This window comes from Danaus plexippus, chromosome 17 (assembly GCF_018135715.1).
Source record: "Danaus plexippus chromosome 17, MEX_DaPlex, whole genome shotgun sequence".
NCBI lineage: Eukaryota > Metazoa > Arthropoda > Insecta > Lepidoptera > Nymphalidae > Danaus > Danaus plexippus.
This window is the reverse complement of record NC_083548.1, coordinates 1594494-1615994: the sequence shown is the minus strand read 5'-3', so window position 1 is coordinate 1615994 and position 21501 is coordinate 1594494. Positions and strand designations below refer to the sequence as shown.

The 21501-nt window shown below is 30.3% G+C and overlaps 1 protein-coding gene across 1 annotated transcript in view; it reads right to left on the bottom strand.

Annotated features, from left to right (window-relative positions):
• Positions 1-517: 517 nt before the first annotated feature.
• The window catches only part of LOC116771453 (neuropeptide CCHamide-1 receptor-like), a 63366-nt gene continuing 42382 nt past the window's right edge, over positions 518-21501 (bottom strand). The window contains exons 4-9 of the mRNA XM_061523389.1: positions 5054-5184; positions 4385-4573; positions 2470-2573; positions 2151-2288; positions 1858-1971; positions 518-1627 (exon numbers count right to left, since the gene is read on the bottom strand). Of these exons, the coding sequence (XP_061379373.1) occupies positions 1570-1627; positions 1858-1971; positions 2151-2288; positions 2470-2573; positions 4385-4573; positions 5054-5184 (734 nt within the window). The 3' untranslated portion in view covers positions 518-1569. The remainder of the gene's footprint in view (positions 1628-1857; positions 1972-2150; positions 2289-2469; positions 2574-4384; positions 4574-5053; positions 5185-21501) is intronic.

Below are 21501 nucleotides of genomic sequence, written 5' to 3'. Positions count from 1 at the left end.
ATAAAGGAATGTATGAATTCGTAGCACGCACGTGACTTATAAAATGGCGCCAAGGCTTTATTCCGTTGTATTATAATACATTTACATAAATATGAATATAATAATGGTCTATGAACTTGGAAAGTACAAAATTTCATTTTCTTCATCACATTCTGTATCATTTGAATGTAATACGTGAACACATGTTAATGTTCTAATATCTGATGAACTAGGTTCAGCAAGAAAAAATTAAATCACTCTCGTAAAAGAACAGGATCGGTCAATACTGTACTTCAAACAAGATATTTGTTTAAATATAACCTCAAGAAGCTTATTTAAAATTTTTTGAGCGATTTATTGTTGCGTCACACTTTAGTTGCAGTTGGAAAATTGGAAAAAATATTAACAATCAGAAAAACTCCGCAAAGGTGAAAACGAAGTTATAAATGCAAACATTTATACGACGTATTAATACAATAAATATTTTCAAATAATTTTCTTTATTTAGCCAAAACATTAAAGTTTAATATGTCATAATTTAAATAAAGTGGCAACAGTTTTCACTTAGTTCACTTTCACATAACATTAATATTATCAAGGAATTATATACATGACATTTTTTTCCTTATTATTTTAACTATTTCAAATACAAATATTGTAATTTACACACACATATATATATATATCGTACAGTTGGTCAGTTATACATTTTATTATATAGATAAACAATGAAATACTAATATCATAAAATATATTTTATTCTTGATTACTTCGTTATTGCGTTAAAAAATGCGTTTTTACTTTAAAACATGAAATATTTTGGAAGAGGAAACTTTAATGAAATGTCACTAGGAACATAATTGAACCGCTTGCTCGCAGATTAATGTGACGGGATAAACAATTAATTAATACACGATGCTCTCTAATCTGACTGATTTACATTCGACTAAGTATCTTAATTACTAACATTATATTCTACTTAGTCATTTAATAATTTATAATTTAATATTAACAGAATTGTGCAACTATGTTAAAAAATAAAACGTGTTTGCATTTTAAATAAGTTGAAATAAATTTGTTACAAGTTCGTCAAAGGTCAAAAGAACATGAGACATGACGAGCTATTTGCTGCGGAATACAGTGAAAAATTATTTTGCTCCTACATGCACTGGCATAACGCATAAGTGTACAACTACTATTATGATTAATCAAAAATATATAGAATCCCCAATCCTATAAAACGTAATCTTTAGTGATTTTTTAATAACATATATAATCGCACAATATTCACAAGAATAAAGTAAGGACATCTGTTAAACAACAATAAGTTTATGTACATATATACAATGATGTTAAGCTACTTATTTCTAAACATGTGTAGGCACGTTTATTATACTAACCACGTCCAAAGCCCTCGATAGGCAATAAAAAGCTCTCGGTACTAATATCTTTAGAGTCTAGATTAGTTTCTTTCACATCAGTCTCGCAGCACTTAGGGAAGGGCGGTACATTATCAGGTTTGAACACCAGACATTTGCTGTAGTTCTCTTTGGTGCGCTCGTTGTTGTTCGCGAGACGCGAACGCCGGTCTCAGAGATTAGACCCATTGTTCAATAGACGGATGCTGCTGTCGCGACCCACACTAGTCCTGGTCATAAATTATTTCTTAATTATTCGTTTTAATACTAAAAGTAATAAAACAGAAGTAGTTTGTAAGATAGAAATCATTGTCTAAATTAATTCCATATTCTATTATTATAAGTCACTCAAGCCAACGTATTTTGATCACCGATGTGTTACTTTTGTACTATTTTTATTAATTCTGTGTTTTTATGATGATTCATAAGACCAAAGTAGTAATTATAAATCTTGACTTACGTTCGCGGTACCATACTAATATTCGTCTTCCTGCTTGAATGTAACCGTCGAGATGTGGACAAAGAAAGGGAGCCGCGTTGACCGTGAACTGGGCTGCTGCGACACAGCAAATACCTTAACAGATAAGAAACGCATTCTTTATCAGAATAATTTCTTTCGAAAATAAAAATAGACCGTTATAAAGTAAATAGATTGAGTTTAAATTTCTTAAAAAAAAAATCATCTGTTACGTCAATAGGCAAATATAGTATAGTATATATATATTTTTGTATTTTATTTAGATATCAACTAACCTATTAAAATGCTTCCTAAATATACCACTGGTGCAATATAAAGCGATAGGATTCACGCAACTGTTGAGGAAAGAAAAACAAAAGCCGACAATACGCAAGCTGTGCCACCACATGTTGTAGTCGTCTTGTGCTGTTGGGCTGTAAAATTTTAAAAAGAAAATAAACTATATTTACTCAATAGCTATTCTCGATTTTTAATTTTAAGATAACACAAAACTAATCTTAAAAGTTAATAAAAAAATAATATGTTATAAACTATCTTTTATTAAAATTCAAGATGGTATCAGTCGGATATGACCTGACTGGACAGTTTTCTCACCAATAATAGAACCACATAAGGAAAACGTGCGACGGTAGGAAACAAACGGCGAAAACGAGCACAAACGCCAATACTGTCAGCGCTACTTTCCTTCTCGCCCGCATCTGAAAAGGTCTTTGCATTAATAAGGTATAAAAATAGCCCACTGAATTTTTAGCAACAACAAACAAACATGGATTTCTTTTCTTTCATATCGTGTATTATATAAATAATTAGATCTTAAATATGTATCATCGATTCACATCTCGTCTGCCCATGATCACGGTTGCCGCGACGTAACGTAAACGTCGGGAGAATGTAGTTTTTAAAACTAATAAAAGACGCGTAGTAATCAGAAAAATATAAGTTTCATTTATATGTACTATTGAGTTTTTGAATTACTGTATGATGAAATTTTCATAAAAACTGCACGCTTCATAAATAGGTATGGTGGTAAAACTTTGTCTTTTTTTTTGTTATTTTCATAACATGGCTGCTCCTGTTATCAACACAATTTTAAAATTTTCATGCTGAATAAACTTCTAACGAAAACGGTTTATGTTAAGTAGTTTAAAATATAAACTTGTCATCGTATGTATGAAGGTAAAACTGTATAAAATTTGTAAGGTTATGTTTATAAAATAATGATATCCGAGGGAAAATTAATGTCAATAATTTATATTTAAAATAATATTATTGTCATCAAAACTTATTTGTAAGACCATTCAAACATTGTAAATAACTAATTCGATTTTGTTTATAAAAAGGAGAATTATTGTAATTTTAGTCTCTGGCAAAATGGTCGGAAAAAAAGTGAAATGAAGAAAAGAAATGTCAGAGAAAAAGATAGGGGAGTTCGAAGAGTTTTTAAATAAGGATCGAAAACAGTCGGTGGACATGCCTGAAAAAGAATTATAATAAATCGAGATTGTAACCTTAGTTGTGTTGGGTTTCATTTGTACCCCATACTGAAAGCCTCTTTACTACAGATTTATGCTATTTATATTATTATATTCCATCCTACTAGAATATGAGAACTATAGAAGTGATTACGTTCACTCACATCATAGTTTACGTGTCTGCAAAATTTTCTAAAATCCTTCAGTAATGAAATTTACGAACGCTTCATTAATATACATCAAAACTTTTACAACTTTAATATAATGTTAAACACTAAAAACATATTATATTTTATATTTAATAGGAAAATGTTACCATATTCTTTATTTTTTATTTATCACAAAGACAAATATATTAAATAAAAGATAGGTAGGAGAGTATAATTTCATCTCCGCAGATTCTTGAAGTCCTTGAAGGATTTAACCAGAATTGTAATGAATCCTTTCTTAAATCAAATAACAAGTAGGACGGTTATCAGGATATAGGCCGTTACTTGATACATCAAAGTCGATCCCAAAACAGAAATCCTTAAATTGGTTATATAACTGTAGAAACTGGTTGCTTATGAGGCTTGTCTTTGAATACCCAGTGAGTAACATTCATTATTAAATCAAGATCACACAAAATCTTAATTAAGTCGCATCATAAATTCTGAGAATAATTAATGATATTGATAAATACATTTTCCCTTGTTACAGGTATCATGCGGTTAGTGCACATTAATATTCATCTAATATATAAAATGCTAACCTTTGTGAAGTTGTTAGGTGTTTGTTGCTTTTTCATATAAAATGCTGACCTGATTTTGATGAAATAATTGTATAAAAAACATTTTGGCTATAATTGCTCCCTTTATTGTGTATGTAGGTACTATAAAGTCAAATGATACTGATGTTAGCAGGCGCTGACAGTCATCATATCTAATAAAGTGCACATAATTGATTTCTCTTTGAAAAGGATAATAATGACAACGCGAATGAAGTCGGCACCAATGGCTAGCGATTAAATATTTTAAAGAATAATTTTCTATACAAACCTGTCTTTGGGTTCCTTGCATTTCTCCAGGCACGTTTTGTGTGCTTAACACGAGATGGCGCGCCATAAGAACATAGAATAGTGCAATCACAGCAAGAGGAACGGAGTAGTATACGAGGAATCTTATGAGGACCATTGTGCGAGCATATGACTCCCCCCACTCTTGAGGATATGGGTAGCATACCAAAAACTGTTGAAATTATTTTACTACGATAATTTTTGAACGAATTAATTACTAGAATGAAGTTTAAAGATTTTAAAAAGCAATACATAATAGATATATAGTGTACAACGTTTGAAAAGGGTGCCACTTTATAACAAATAACTACAAAGCTGAAGAATATTTTCAAATTGTTTACTTCAAACTTTAGATGTATAGGAGTTTAAAAGTTTTAAAGAGAAATACGTTAAAAGATAATATAAATATATACATATATTAATAATAACTCATTAATACTTGAAATATTCTTGCTATTTTATTCTACTGAAATATAATACTGAATTTTAAGAAATTACTCCGGTCAGATTGAAAAAACACTGTAAAAAGGGCTGTTTTAGATAACTGTCGAAAAAACTCTCTAAATAAAAAACCGTGTCTGTAAATTTTATGACTTATAGTTCAGTATTTTCTAACGCAATCTGAGTTTTCGTACAACGTTAGTTAACATACCTGAGTTGTAGGATTTACTACGAAAGCTCGCAAATAGGAACCAAAGTAAGCTGGAGTGGCGAGTGCTGCTGCCAATATCCATATCCCGATAGCTGTGGCAACCGTCAAACGTGTAGCCCTCTTACTACCACCTGACAAAGGAACAGATCCAATTAACATCAAAATAAAGTAATAAGGGAATTATTATAGATATCAAACATCGCCTCATGACAGTCAGATTTCGTCTGCCCGAGATCACGGTTGCTGCAAAGTTACCGAAACATCGGGAGTATACAGTTTTTAAAAATAATAAAAAAACACGTAGTAATCCGAAACTATTAGTTTCATTTAAATGAATACTCGTGAAAGTGTTAGATCTCATTATCGTCTCATTAGCCATATATTACTGCACAAAATTTTAGAGTATGAGATTTTTTTATCAGTATTTAAATAACTCGGTTTGGCTTTCGACTAGACACGAACAAAATATTATTATTATCTACTATTCGAAGACCTTTTCATGTAATACGTAAAAAATACCTTGTTCTCTTAGGTACTTATTTTGGTATCATCTAAAAAATATCATTAATGCTTGTTTTGACAGCATCTAAAGGGTTTTTCAATAAGGACGGGTAGATTTTGGAACGAAATCAAACAATCTGTGTGTGAAGCTTTAACATTTTTTTTTTATTTAAAAGGTCCATATATCTCATTAAGTGTGAAAGATGACATCATTCAAATGACCATTTCGGTTTCTCACAGTGGCACGGGTCCGAGTGGCCCAATTTTCAATTACTCTACCGCATAGATCTGGCTGAATTTGAGTGACGGCTTGTGTTATGTTCACCTGTAGCAAACGAAATCACCGACCCAAAATCCGCACCAAACGGTAACTTTTTGAGGATGGTCCTAGTAAACCTTGTGTGGGTTTGTTTCGTCCCATATGCGGCAATTTTGTTTGCAAAGCCATTCATCCAAAAATGTTCCTAGTCGGTAAAGATCATTTTTGGCCAAAATGTGGAACCTTTTCCAAACTATTTGAAGTCTAGTCAGCGAACAAACGGCCTTGTCTGTGGTCTTGAACTTTGATCTTTTGGGTCAGCTAAATCTTAGACGGGTGTAACCCTAAGCGTCACAGCAAACTTCGCCAAGTTGAATTTTGAGAAAGACCGTGTCGAAGAAAGAGAGAACATTTCGATTAATCGACTGTCTCGGGTTCTGCTGTACACTTTGATGGGCTGCGGCGATGTTCTGGGCTGATCTTGCGTTTCTTGAGCGTACGGGTGTGGGCAGATCGATTACCGAATCGGGCGTTTCAAATTTGGCCACCAAACGTCGAAGAGTCGATTGTGAACGGCCACCACGTCTACCGTAAATTTGATAATAAAGTTTTATCATTTGTATGAGCTGTTTAATCGTGTAACCTGCCATGGTGATTTGGCATAAATAACTGAATAATAAACAAAAGACTTGACAAACGTCATCAAGACAAAATGGCCGTCACGGACCGCCAAAATCTACCCGCCCTTATTGGAAAACCCTTTATATGTATTGTTTATAATATTTTCGTACATCATATTGTATCTTTATCTGAAATATTCTAAGTAAAAAACTTACTATACATAAATTACAAAGAATTTTATGAAGTTTTTATAAATTTAATAATTTTAAGTAAAATGCTATAGACCAATAACGCTCAGATTTGCAAAATTTTTAGATATAACAAACAATTAAATATATGTTTTCAGAATAATTTTCAATGATATTTATTTTTAAAGATGAGTTAATTTAATTGTACAAATACAGAAACTTAACGTCCTCTTTGAGATTTCTCGGTTAGACAATAATAATTCTAAGATAAATTTAGGAAACACTGAGCTGAAGCTAAGATATTTATAGGGTTACTGTATTTGGAATCAAGAAAGTTGTTTTTAGATAAAGCTAATATTGTAACAAAACTCCATTGCATCAATTTCCTTTAAATGGAATTTATATTCTATTTTCATTTATAAATAGTAACTTACTGAAAATAATCTTTTTATTGAATCTATTATAAGGCAAATACCTTAAATTTCTAAATACGTAAGTACGTGTAGGGTAGTATAGTCAAAAAATATTTTTTAATCAAATATTTTAAAAACTTTTTTACTAAAAAATAGAATTAGATATTTTTATTAAATACAATATTCTTCCTTTACATCCATATATTTTATACTGTAAATAATATATTGTAGATATATGAGGGTAGGTCATGGACGAACCACACACATACGAAACTAAGCAGTTGTCAAACGAGATCAGGACTCTCTTTTCGTTCGTAACGCGCGTCGAGTTTGTGTGATAGGTTAATCGATCGTGGATTTTAGAAGTGCGTTTCAAATTTTTCGTTTGTGTTGTACACAGATTTAGTTTCAGGACAAATTTAAATAAAGACAGTTGAAATTTATGTCCAGAAATTTTAATTGTTTTTGTTTTTGTGCAAGTCAAGTAATTTAATAGTGAAATTGTTTGGAAAATTATTGAAAAAAAAATATATATTTTTGATCTTATTTCTAAGAATATATTACATAAAATATGTGCTTTAAGCAAATGACAGAACGATTTTATACTGATATTAGAGGGTTAACAACCCACAACTTATACCCTATATTTTATGGTGAGTGGTGACCGCTTAACATTAGCACGATAGCAGGTTTAGTCAAAACTGACGTACCTAAGGAAAAAAATGAAAATTATGCACTTGTCCGTAAAAAGGTTATAAGAAAATGATTTCACTTAATTTGACATTCAGTTTTGACTACACACTGTTTCTTAATATCGTATGTAATTAGAAAATTTAGTTCTCTACTCTTAAATTAATGTTTCGGGTTATAAATTCCCTCCATCATCCATCCTTTAGATAATAACTTACAAAGTCGAAGTGTACTTCGGATTTTATATTAATTTATTTTAGTAACATAAGATAAAATTTTCTGAAAGCTTTTTAATAAATTCAGCTCTTTACATAATGTGTTAGCTGCATTTCCGACATTTTTAAGTTAATCTTGAACACAATTTAAGTGTACATCAAGTACAGATGAAGCAGAATTCACAGTATAAAAATAAAATTTGTTTCTTAAAAAAAACAATTGTATTCATATATTGGAATCAGCGAGAGTTTAAAAACGTTCCAGATCCAAATAATAATAATAGTTATCCATAATTTTATTAAAACATTCACTTTATAACAAAAAAAACATAAATAATGTTTATAGAATCCTATTTACTTCTTTTGAAGTGTGATATTTAAAACACTTTCAGTCAATCATGATATTGAATTTTGCTCCACAACATTATCTAATCTTGCACCTATCTACTTATGTACATCAACTGGTATATTTAGTTATGAAATTTTATTACTAAGCTCATTTATTTTCTAAATTATAGGGAACATTAAAGTTTAGTTGGGGTCTCATGTTCTAAACTAAATTGTTTTATTTTTCTAATTCAACAGTATTCGAATATGATAAGGAAATATAACGGATATTTTAATAGCTTTTGTGACAATGCAAGTTGGTAACTATTTATTGATTGGTAATTCCTCTTTCTCTATTTTTGTTCGCTATAAACGTGAGCCACTACGTATATAATAGATGTAGTTTAATAAATATTAATGCAAATTGATAGATTTTATAAATTCACATAAACATATGCCTAAAAAAAAATTTGCCTTAAACACTTTCTACGTTATCACCCTTTAACACTTTCTTGTTATTAACTTAATAAATACGAGTACTTATTAAGAACATGTAGTTATTTATTTAAAATATTAACACAACTAAGTTCATAAAAGCTTTTTAATGAAGATGTTTGGGATACTACAACTCTAATCTGATCATTCCTGAGAGGGATTCCATACCGTTGCTTGGCTAGTGCGGACTATTCGAGAATTCGTTTATTCCCGGTCTTATGTGTGTAATTCGTTTGTCTCGGACAAGCTACGATCATTAATAGAGTTAAATCTCACACTAAGCAAGAATGAAACCTCTGAAGAGCCCGTTTTCAGGCTATTTCCCTTTTTGTCCTTTTTAGGAAAGAGTACAAGTATTTTCTTATAAAAAATAATTGACCCGAGCATATTAAAAAAAATTGGTATTTGTTGGAGCTTTCTGCTTGATTAGAAATTATGGAGTATGGCAGGCAGCACTCTTATTTGTTCAAAAGATTGGATATGAAAGATTTACCACTTCTCGACAACAGGTTGGTGCGGTAAAATTCATAAAAATGTATGATTAGACTTTAGTTTACATAGCCACATATATTTATGTTTACAAATACAATTACAAATAATAAAAATAATATAGAACAAATATAGCAAGATAACAGAATATCCTAAATTTGTTCTTCCAGTATCAAGTTTGTCTATTTTCAATTGCCAAATTAATTGTTGAGGTGTGTCGTCAGAGATTTTCTAAAGACAAAGTCATTTCACAGAGCTTAAAGTATTTTTATTGAACAATTTCATTCAATATTTCGCAAGTCACCACATACTTAATAAGATGAATAAAAAATTTATTGGTTTTATACATATTCTTAACACTGCATGATAAAATATAAATAGCTTTATTTTATTTTATTTTACATGTGTTTAATCATATGCTTAGTTCACATTTATCGATATGAACAAACTGAAACTGAATCATTTCTTTATACCGAGCACTTTCATATATTCTACTTTGATAATTTCATAGGAATAAATTTTTCAGGAAAATTATGCTTTAATTGAAAATTATATTTATCTTACTTAAAGAAGTTGAAATTTATTTGTAAGATTAATGCAATAACATGAGTCATGGTTGAAATAAAATTATACAACTGGTGAGTCATTTTAGGATTTATATTGCGAATACTGTATCAAATTACCCAAGTTAATGGGTAATTTATCTACATGTGCTTCCGTCGTGGAGATATGGTATTGTTAGTGTAATGGTGTGAATTTTGTATTGCAATTTTAAAGCAATATTTTATCCACTTATTCTGTGTATTCATATATTTTGCGTATTGAAATCTTACTTCAATATTTATCATCAATAGCAGTAAAAACACGCTAATTATAAACTTATTTTCTTTAATCATTTAACAGAAATCGTTTCACAATTCAGTTTGCTTCTGTCAGAAATAAATGGATATTATTCTGACGTAAATCATTAAATTTTTATATATGTTTAATTTGTAAACGTCTGTACCCTTTGCATGGTACAAATATCTTAAGAGTTGCTCTTGTAACACATTTATACTATTAATTTAAAAGAAATCTCAAAAAAAAAAATATTCTATCATATATGATAGATGGTGTAAAATAAAGTTTTCAAAATCCGTGTTTTCCAATATGTTTGCATATAATAACAATATCAGTTATTTGACTTTTTTTACATTTATTGAGATCTTTTTTATCAAATTTTAAAGTCCACAATTTTTTTTGTTCCATCCGTCCACAGTTTTATATAAACCAATTCAAAGATAATTATTACAAAAAATATTTTATTATATATTGTATAAATGTGCATAATAAATGTAGTTACAGCCCTTCCATAGACTTGTTGTGTAACGGTATATTATTGACACTTCGCATGGTATTGCGATATTTCTCATAAATTCCGACTCATAAATTTAAAGAGAATTAACGCTGGTTTTGTAACTAGCGATTCAAATGGTTCCTTTATAGGTTTAATAAAACTTAATTACTACGGAATTTTATTTTATGTAAATAAATTATTTATATTTAAACAATATTTTTTCTTTGAATTTTTGTGATGTGAAATAATGTTTGTGAAGGTTTATCTCGATCGCATTAACTATTATGGCTTGAAATTTTCTGCACAGCCTTTTGGCAGAAGAGCTCCCTGGCTCTTAGCCAAAATAGTAGAGAAAAACTTCTATAAGTCTTCAAAGCCTTATCTTTATAAACTTTATAGGATATTAGCTCATAGAGCAAGGACAAAAGCTACTTCTTTCTCTTTTCATCCAAAACTAACGCATACATTACATTAATCACAGACTACCTGGTTTACCTTACTGTGGCTTCTCTATCACAAAGGCCTGCGTTACTAATAAATAGGTACTATAAACTATGAGCAGTTTTGATATGAACAAAGTCAGTTTACCCGGATGGTATTTCAGCCATGCTGCCAAAAACATATACCTAAGTACTTCCGCTTTATTATTTAAGTACTTCCGCTTAACAATTGTGTGTATTTATGTTTGAGTTAATGAATTTGGCTTTCATATTTTCTATTTGAATTTTAATTAAAATTTAATTAAAAATAATTCACATTTATTGTGTTAGTTATAAATCTCTCAATTACTAAAGACTTAGTGCCGGAATTATTTAATTAATAAATTGAATTCAGTTAAAACCAGAATTTAATAATGTATTGAAAATATATTAAATGTTTTAAATATAATTGTTTATACAATCTGATTCAATGCCTCCAAGCAGGAATTAACATTAATTATAAAACATTTATCTCACAGCCCCTTTTGTTTAAAACGTGGATGTTTAAAACATTTTAAACTTTAAATAATTAATAATTTCTGTGAAATTAGTTTTTATTTACCTTAATAATAATGACGAGAGCTCAATAAATGCACATCACATGCTTTGAGTAAATTACCCAAAAACATCTTACGGTGTTTAATTAAACAACAAAAGAATAATGAAGAGTAATTCGTTGGTATTGAAAAGTGAATATTATACGAGAACTATCATCTTCTTGAATAGACTAGAGGTAACCGGTCTAATTTTATCCTAAGAGAAAGTTGATAGAAAGATATATTGTTTAGCTTGTTTATTATAGGAGGTACGGTCAGAATAAAAAATTTTGCAGTTACTCGAACGTTCTGGGGAGCTATTGGACTGTAAAGATTATATTCTTAAAGTCAAGAACAGTTTTTTTCAATTTCTCTATTCTAGTGGAGGGAGATTTTGCGATCACTTTAAAAATTGAAAAAGGAAATGATTGCATAGAAACACTCGAGTGCGTCAGTCATTTACAGGGTGTACTTGCATTATATTTCTAATTACTATTGGATATTAATCTGACGGCAAATTGTAACATTGACAACAAATTGACGACAAAAAAGTAACAACCAAACGAAAAACATATATTGAAAAAAAAGTTATTTGAGCTTGACACACATTCAAAAAGGGTGCACCACCCTAAAAACCGTCTTATTAAAGATATTCTATGATTTGGACGTGACACAAACTAATAAAAGACTTTGTACGTGTAAGAAAGGTAATCTTGAGATACTCCAGCGCGTCAGATTTTTATGCAGTAATGTGAAATTGAAGTCATAGTCCTCCTGAAGAATAATCTGACAATTATACGGAGGGATGTCGCTAGTCTGACCATTTTGAAGGAGATACAGAAACTATATATCCCCATTTAACAGTAACCCTATTACCGTAATTATTGATGGACGGTCACAGAAATACACAGAATAACCAGAATTAGGTAGTCTCCGAAATTTATTCTCCGCTCTCTGGACTTAATATAATTTCAAAAACAATCCAATGGGATACCGATTATTTTTTAAAAAGGATAATATTACAAAGTAGTCTATGAACAACAATGCAGGCTCATATTAATTGGATTGTAATTTCATAAAATAAATAGTTATTTTAATCATTATCACGTACGCCGTACATTTTATTGAAGTTGATTGAGATAAATCCTTTTATATTTTAATTATAATATGTTTTATACAAAACGATTCGTCATAATACGATAACGAAACAAATCCAAAAAAAGAAGAAAAACACTGCAAAACCAATTTTCTTCATTATAAATATAATTTCCAAGTTCGTATTTGAAATAGAATATCTCGCCATGAATACTAATAAGGTGTTTCTAAAATACTGATCGAAATACGAGTTATTTAATTTAACTCTAAGAATTATACTCAACTGATTGATTACAATACAAATACTGACTTATAATTAAAACATATTAATTATCATTAAACAGTCGTGATAGATATATCAATTAATATTTGTTATTTATTGATAACTAAAACAAACATTAATAAAAAATCTACACTTTTTAAGTATACACGCTTCAACTATAATTATATATTTTAACCATTTTGAAAACTAGACACTAAAACTAATATTTTTTGAAAAACCACATTCTCCCGACGTTTCGGTTACTTTGCAGCAACCGTGATCACTGGCGGACGAGATGTCTAAAATAATAAAATACGCGTAGTATAATCCGAAAAATATTATTTTTATTTAAATGTATACTCGCGCAATTTTTAGATCTCATTATATTGAAAATTATTTGACAAATGATAAGAATATAGCTGAAATCATATAGAGTCAAAATTATTGATTTGCCATCCTCACTGATATGTCATCGATTAACTTGATTAATGAGGCCATACTATGATTATGATTAAGTTTGAATCCGGATTAGACTTCAAAGGAAATTCTTGTAAAGAAATATGTAATATTAGAGGTTTAACGGAATATTATTTGCCTATTACCTAGGCTTTGGTCACAAAAATAGCCTTTATATAGGTAAAGATCAAATAAATAAAAGTAAGTGTAATATAGAAATAATATTTACTGTAGGATTGATCGTATTAGGGCTGATAAAGTCAATATGAACGTCGTCAATACTAAGGATATTAAGAAGTTAAGTTTTTATATCAATAGACGTGTGAGGGTATGAGCTTCAAATCCCACAATTTTTTTCTCTTGTATCTTTCAACTTATTTGTGACATTTTTTACGTTTTTTATATTTTTTTATGCATGAAGGTGGAAGCATTTTCATATTATTTAGATACACATCTCAATTTATATATTTACATTTTCCCAGTTTCAAATTCTTTTAATCAAGTGTCTACAAAAGAGAATAAAGGTGTTTAAACTAGAAGCTTTCAAATGCCCTTTTTGTAATGAAGGTGTTTCAAATGCTAATTACGTTTGATGAGAACACGAATCATTCTAGAAGGACATCTGTTATCCTGGTAAGTTTGTTAACTTCATGTTTTTAGCCTCAAAACCATGTTTAATCTTGTTTGTTTTTGAACTAGAATTATAATAAAACTAGAAGTATTTGTATTTGATTCTTTGGAACTTAATTTTGGACCGCTTGGGTTAAAATGTCTTAACCAAACCAAAGGTCCTCGCCCTCACTGTCCTGTTCCTGGGCAGATAAAATCCAGTTTTACTCAAATAGTCGGTCTATCGTTGTACAGGGTGTTTAACATTACATTTATCTATTCTTACACAACTCAGCTCGTTCGATCGTTTAGAAACATAACCCGTCGCATTTCGACTTCATCAGCTTATTTTGTGAGCGATTTCTGTCACTTTATAAAAAAACAAATATATATATATATATATATATATGTATATATATATATATGTCTATATATATTGCTTTTATTATAAAAATGTACATAAAGTAGTTTTTTTATATTTTTAATTATCAAAAAATAGGTGTAATGACAAATAAAACAAATCGTTTTAATGTAAAGGAACAGGGTGTTTTCAAAATATTTTTAAAATGATCCTCTTCTCAGTCTCTAATTGGAAAGGGATACACTTAAGGTACCTTACTGATAAAGAAATAAGCAATATATATTTTAAAAGTTTAAAAATGTTTTAAGAAATAAATACCTTTTATAAATTTATCACAACTTGTTAAAAACAACTCCTTAATCACTGTCAACTTGCTCTAAGGATAGCAGTACTTTGAAATCTGTTTTAAAAATTCTCGCTGAGGCTTTCACATTTACTAAGTTTATCTTCACCTGAATTGATAAAATTAATGACCAATACTCTTTAACTTCCTTGTTAAGTAATGAAGTGAAATAGGATATAAATTTTATTATTCAAAAGCTTAATTTTAATATTTTTAAAATTTCATTTTTTTTTCAAACCAACTTTATAGTATACTAAAACAAAAGATAGATGAAGTGTAGCTGGAAATAGCAAATACACGAGAAACAAGAGTAAAAGATAAAAACAAGTGAATTCTATTAGTGTATTAAAACGTTCGGGTGGTGTTAAAAGCATTCGCCGATAAAATTAAAATAGATATTTCCAGGCCATTATCAATTTAGTAGCTCCAGAACTGACACTTAGAAACATAATAAAATTCCATAGTTATAAAAACTTTTTATGAAAAAATAATGACTAATTTTACTGTGACTCTCTTATGATTTAAGTATTCAATAAATGTTGATATTGTTAAAGAAATTATATAGCATTATTTTTTTATTGTTAGTCCTCCTTCCTGAATTTGAAGCAAACATGAAATATTCATATCCTGAAATCACTAGATATTTTCAAATTTACTTTTATAAAGAACTTTATGCACTTAAAATTATGTTTTACTTAAAATGCCCTGTTTGATATCGTGATAATAACGTTGCAATGTCATTTTGAGATCAACGAGATTTTTTATTAATTTTTATTTAATTTGTCCCTGAGACTAAAGTAATTCGTTGCTAACAAAACAAGTTTGAAATTTTTCGAAATTTTGTACGTGAATAGTTTTTAGAATATTCATATAACAAAGATTGTGTACAGAGAAGGGAAGGAATATTGAAATGAATAAAATTGTAATAATCGTAAAGAAATTTACCGTTTTCTTTACCTGAAATATTGGATCCTTCCTGTGACCTTTAGTCCTTAATAAGAAGATGAAACAGAAATAACTATTTGTCTACCAGTCTATGGCACGTTTCTTGACGCCCATGCTGTTTCGGTTTCCGAAAATTGAAAGAATAAATAGTGAAATGATATCTTAAGAAACTTGTAAAGGCTCTAAAAATAAGTTTGTTTTACTTTTTAGAGTAATAAAATACTTATGAAGGCTTCTTTTATTATGACTTTTATAAAATATTTTACTTTAAATATCCCTAAGATTTTCTCAGAAAGAAAATTTTATTTTTCTAATATTGAGAATTCGTATAGATTTTAATAAAAAGAAATGTATATCTAGTAAATTAACTATCAAAAAAATATATATATATATATATACATATTTTTTAAATAGACTACAAGTGCAAGTATTGATCTTTACTACAACAATCATCATCATCATCATCATCAGCCTATAGGAGCCCACTACTGAGCAAAGGCAAATTTCTCCGCGTGCGAAGAGTCGCAAATTTAGAACATTAATCACCACGCTTGCTCAAGACGGGTTGGCAATTTCAATCTTATAATATGAAATTATAACACTAGGTTTCCACACAATTTTTTCCTTCGCCGTCTGTCAATGGTGTCTAAATACTCTTAGAAAGTACATATGAAAAGATCACATTGGTACTTGCCGGCTTTCGAACCCGCGCCCTCACGTGTGAGCGACGGGCCTTTAACCTCCAGGCCACCACGACTTTACTACAACTAGAGCAATATATTTTTTTATAAGTTTATTTTATTTTGCCTAATTAACTTCATTGACTCTGGATAACGGTTTCACATGAAGCATACTAACTAACCTTAATTGAATTAACCACAGTTTCTTTGTTTGTGTTTTTTATTAATAAATAATCACGTAGAAACTACCTAACGAGATGTTGCACCTATATAGCTATAGTACTGGTCATAAAGATAAAATAGTTTATACATTACTTAGTAAAAACTAAAGTACTGAAACTATTCTTTATATTAAAGGTCATTTGAAATTAAAACCTACATAACCATACTTACAAAAGTTATTTTGAAACTCGTTTTGGGAAAGCCAAAGCTTACTCGTTTAGGAAGTTATCAACGTGGTTTGGGTCTGTTAAGAAAGTTTTAAAGGAAACGTTCAAGTTTGTAATATAAACTATATAAATAGTACACAATCATTAACGACAGTGTCTAGAAGTGAACATTATAAGTTTGTGAATATTTTTTAAACGAATGACATAGGGTGCATACTAGTCAGTCGTGATATGATATTTTACCACTAAACGGTGTTGCTTCGGCTATGGTCGATAAATTCCTAATATGTCGCGTAATATTATTTTTAATTATTGGACATCTTATTAGTTATAACTATATTAGTAATAAGTTATTTATACGACATACATAATACTGGAAATAAATTATAGTGTTTTATTTCTTAAATTATATCGAGTAATTAATTCCATTTTTGTGTGTACTTTTTTTAAGTTTAAAGTTTATATTATTCACTTTGAACTGTGTGGCCTCTAATTTTGAAAATGGATGTTTTGTTTTGTGATTGTGCGAGTAATTCCCGTTATTTCGTTTTCCCTTCTACGACACATATTCAAAAATCAAAAGGTTAAATGATTTTTACGAAGCCAGAATCTATTTGACTAACAAAACATAAATTGTATTTTCTTTAACAATATTTATTATTGCAATCTATTATTTGATACCCAGTGCTCTATTATTATTCAATACTGATTTTTGGTATAGGATGAATTAATTAGAAGTCCCATTCTTTTTTAATTACGTATTTCTAATAAATCTTATGTTATTTTACAGTTTAAAAATATATTACCGCCACTTAAATCCTTATAATCATATTTCAAACATTTGAGTGATTCTAAGTGGAATAATCAAAATATACTTCATTAAAATATGAAGCTACCACAACTTAAGTAAGCGCTACCTATAAAAAAGTTGTTTATTTTTTGTTTTGCTTGTTTTTTAAATTCCTCTGTTGTAACAATTTATAATCCAAAATAATCGATAAAAGTTGTTAGAGCATTTTGTTGTTTTTCGACACTTTTAAAAGTTAAACCACTTATTTGTTATTAATTTAAAAACCACTGAAATAGTGAAAACAAAAAAGTTTTATTGACTCTGTCATTGCTCGGTTCAGTCCATTTTCAATATAAATAAATTTAAAAAAGCTGGCATCCAGGCCTCCAGGCGTCCATAGATTTATAAATCCATAGTCCTTAATTTCTTTGAACAACCACCCAAACATACTTTTGAATTTTGTAATACTTTTCTCTCTTATCTATCTGCTAGCTTAGAAGACTCATATTATAATCTTTTATGTCTTAAAATTATATATTTTTCTTGCAATGTTCCGACGAAGCTGGGTTTTCACATAATTCATGACTTTAAACATAACCTTACATAAGCTGACATTGGTCTATGAAATATTGGTCTTGGTATTGATGACATAAATAGAAATTCACTGAGAGTTTGCACATCGACGTTTTGAACGCTTTCCAAGCAACACAGATTATGACAGTGCTCTGTTTATAGAGTCGTATTTTTGTTTTATTGATAAAATAGTATTAATCCAGTTAGTGTTGTCGGTCGAAGCAAGCCATCTGGTCTGTACTGTAGAAACATCTTTATTATTTTATATGTTTATACTTGCTCCTAGTATACACATGGGTAACGTAAAAATACCGTAGGTAAAGTATTTTTGATAAATAGATATGGATTTTTCTAAAAATTATACATATTATTTGATGTGACATATAATAATAAAGAATCAATAATATAAAATATTACTTTTCTATAATTGGTTATATTTCTATCATAAATATGTATTATTATTATTTCAAGATGATAAGTAGTAACCGTCGCCTTTTAACAACTGCAACTTAGACGGCGTTTAAGATGCTTTGCCTACCTTGTTTGTGGAGCAGCTACCTGAAACTTGATGTTTGAAAGACCCTATTTCGGTAAAACCTCAGGCGGAAGATCATTCTACCTCCTGCATTTGTGTAAAAGAACCGCGAAGCTGGTACAGTCCTACAACTGAATGCATCTAGGTGATGTAGATGTAATCCAACCGTACGCCCGTAGTACGATTGTGGAATGGTGACGATGGCACTATATCAAACTGTTCCTCTGAACTTTCCCCTTTATATAAATGATAAAACACAGAGGGAGCTCACATCCCTTCGGAGACTTAACGGGTCTAAATCATTGGCGAGTATGAGATCGTTAACAATAAGAACTGCCTAACGTTGTATGGAGTCAAGTTGAAAAAGGTAGTACTGTGGGGTTCCGGATTAAAGGGAAAAACAATACCCCATGTAAGGACGAACCTATGCTTTGTATATTAAAAGAAAGTGTCCCAGTGTGAGGTACTGCCTCGCTTTACTCAGGGACCCTAGTTTTGTAGAGGCTAGGTTTTCCTCCAAATATCTCCGTAATTAAATGTCGTTCGCTATGTCAACCCCAATCTCTCAATTCCGTATGCTCTGGTTGATCTTAAGTGGAATGTCCTGAAATGTTGGAGCTACAGTAAATGGGATCTTCTTAGTGGTAAAAGCCAAACTGGTGTCTTCTTGGGATTAAACTGAATAAGATTCAGCTTACCCCATTCGGAGAGGTCTTCAGGAGCAGGTGCTCCAGGGAGGACTCAATTTCAGACAAAAGTCTCTTTCTGCCGCTTCTACTTGTCCATGAGGAATATTAGCTCAACTTATTTAGTACATGTCACCAGTACTATCATCTGCATAGCACCGAATGTTGCTGGTTCGCAGTATGTCGTTAATATACAGAATTATAATATCAACAACGACCGGTATGCTCCGCTCATGAAGGAATCTGGTTACCTAGTAGCATAATTTCTTGGGTAGTCCACATAATGGTAGCTTCGATAGCAATGCGCGATGGCAGACCCCATCAAAGGCCTTTGCAATACCAAGGTTAACCGCCCTGGCCTCCGCTTTTGCTCTCATTTGCTTCAGCCCTTCGACACGTAAGGGATAGTAGCAGATCCCCAGCGCTTTTTCCGTCGCGAAAACCATGCTAGCTGTCGCTAATATATATAAGCTGGTTATCTTCTAGTCAACCCAAAAGTTGCGTAATGACGAATGGCTCCATCATCTTTAAAAGCAGGGACGTAATCGTAATAGGCCTGTAATGAAACGGATCCGTATTGTCACCCTTCTTGGGATAAGGGTCACCATTGGCCACTTTCCACAAAGAGGGACTTTAGCATAAGAAAGCGAGAATAGGTATGTTAGAACCGAAGTCAATTCAGGAGCGCACGTCTTAAGCACAATAGATTGAATACTATCTGATCGCTGGACTTCTTGACGACAGGACATGTTTACTTCACTTAGGACACATTTATTTTTGTATATTACTATAAGTTAATTAGATATTATTTAGAAACCCTTTACAAAAAAATAATCCTTTAAATGGAATAAGAATTCTTGAAGCCATAATTATTTATTATTGATGACACAAATTGGAAACGAATCCCGCCAAAGATTCTATGACAAGTAATTTTATTTCCACCCGCTCCTAATTTTATGAAGAATGTTTTCATTTAGCGATGTTTTTATCATTTGGACTCAAGTATTCGCTTAATATTTTTTATGCCACAAATAAAAAAGTCTTGAAATAGGTGACACATATTTGACTTGTTGGTTATCTTAATTTCTTAATTTAAATTCGTGTGTCATATCTGCCAAGTACCATGACTATTTTATTTAGTGTTAACGCTAATTGACAGAACTGTCAGATATTTGACTTGTAATAGCTATAAAAATAATATCTAGTTTGTTATTTATTTTAAAAAAATCAATACACTCAACTAGTAGCGTAGCTAGGTAACCAAGGGCCCTGTGACAAATAAAAAATGGGGCCCACTGCTATCAAAACTGGTAAGGTTGTTTGAAGTAAAATCAGGTCATAAAACTATTAAACACTAACAACATAAATTACAATTATTTTAATACTTGGTTTAGGTATTGGGCAATAAAACGAAATAGAAAAGATTCAAGGGTATATTATATATATATTTATTTATTTGTTCATAGAAACGTTGCACCAGCTTACAGTTATTTAACCCATCGTCAATACAATGCAAATATTTACAAAAATTATCCGTTTATATAAAAAGTTGTAAATCCGGGGGTCGCCACTGTACTTTTATATGGCCACCCGCTGTGGTGTATTTTATTAAAATCAATAACTATTATTTAATTGAACAAGAATTAATTGTATTCATGTTACTGCTTAAAAATAAATATAATATATTATGCAAGTAATCGATATAGATTTCTTTACGTAAATATGTATACGTACTATAATCAAATAAAATTTAACTTTTGTATGGACCAGTACAAAAAAATTATTGACATACGCTTACTTACTCCTGATACATTAACTTTTTAACCATTCTCAAAAAAAAAAATCTTGGCTCGAAGTTCACAGTCGCGAATCACAAAATCGCACATCGATAAATAATAATATGCAGATATTGATATCCTACAAATTGATGAAAACGTTAATAACACTGTCAACCCACAAAAATAATTTAGGGGAATTCCCTTTTTACAACTTTGGAATTTCTCACATCTGAGTTGTCATGATGAAACTCGAGTTGCCACCTGTCATATTTATTTTGAAAACGGGAAAAATTTTCAAAAGTTGAGTTCGATTGAGATTTTCTGGTAAGAATTCGAGGGCCCCCTGAGTTTGAGGGCCCCGGGGCACTGCCCCGCCTAGTCCCTTGATAGCTACGCC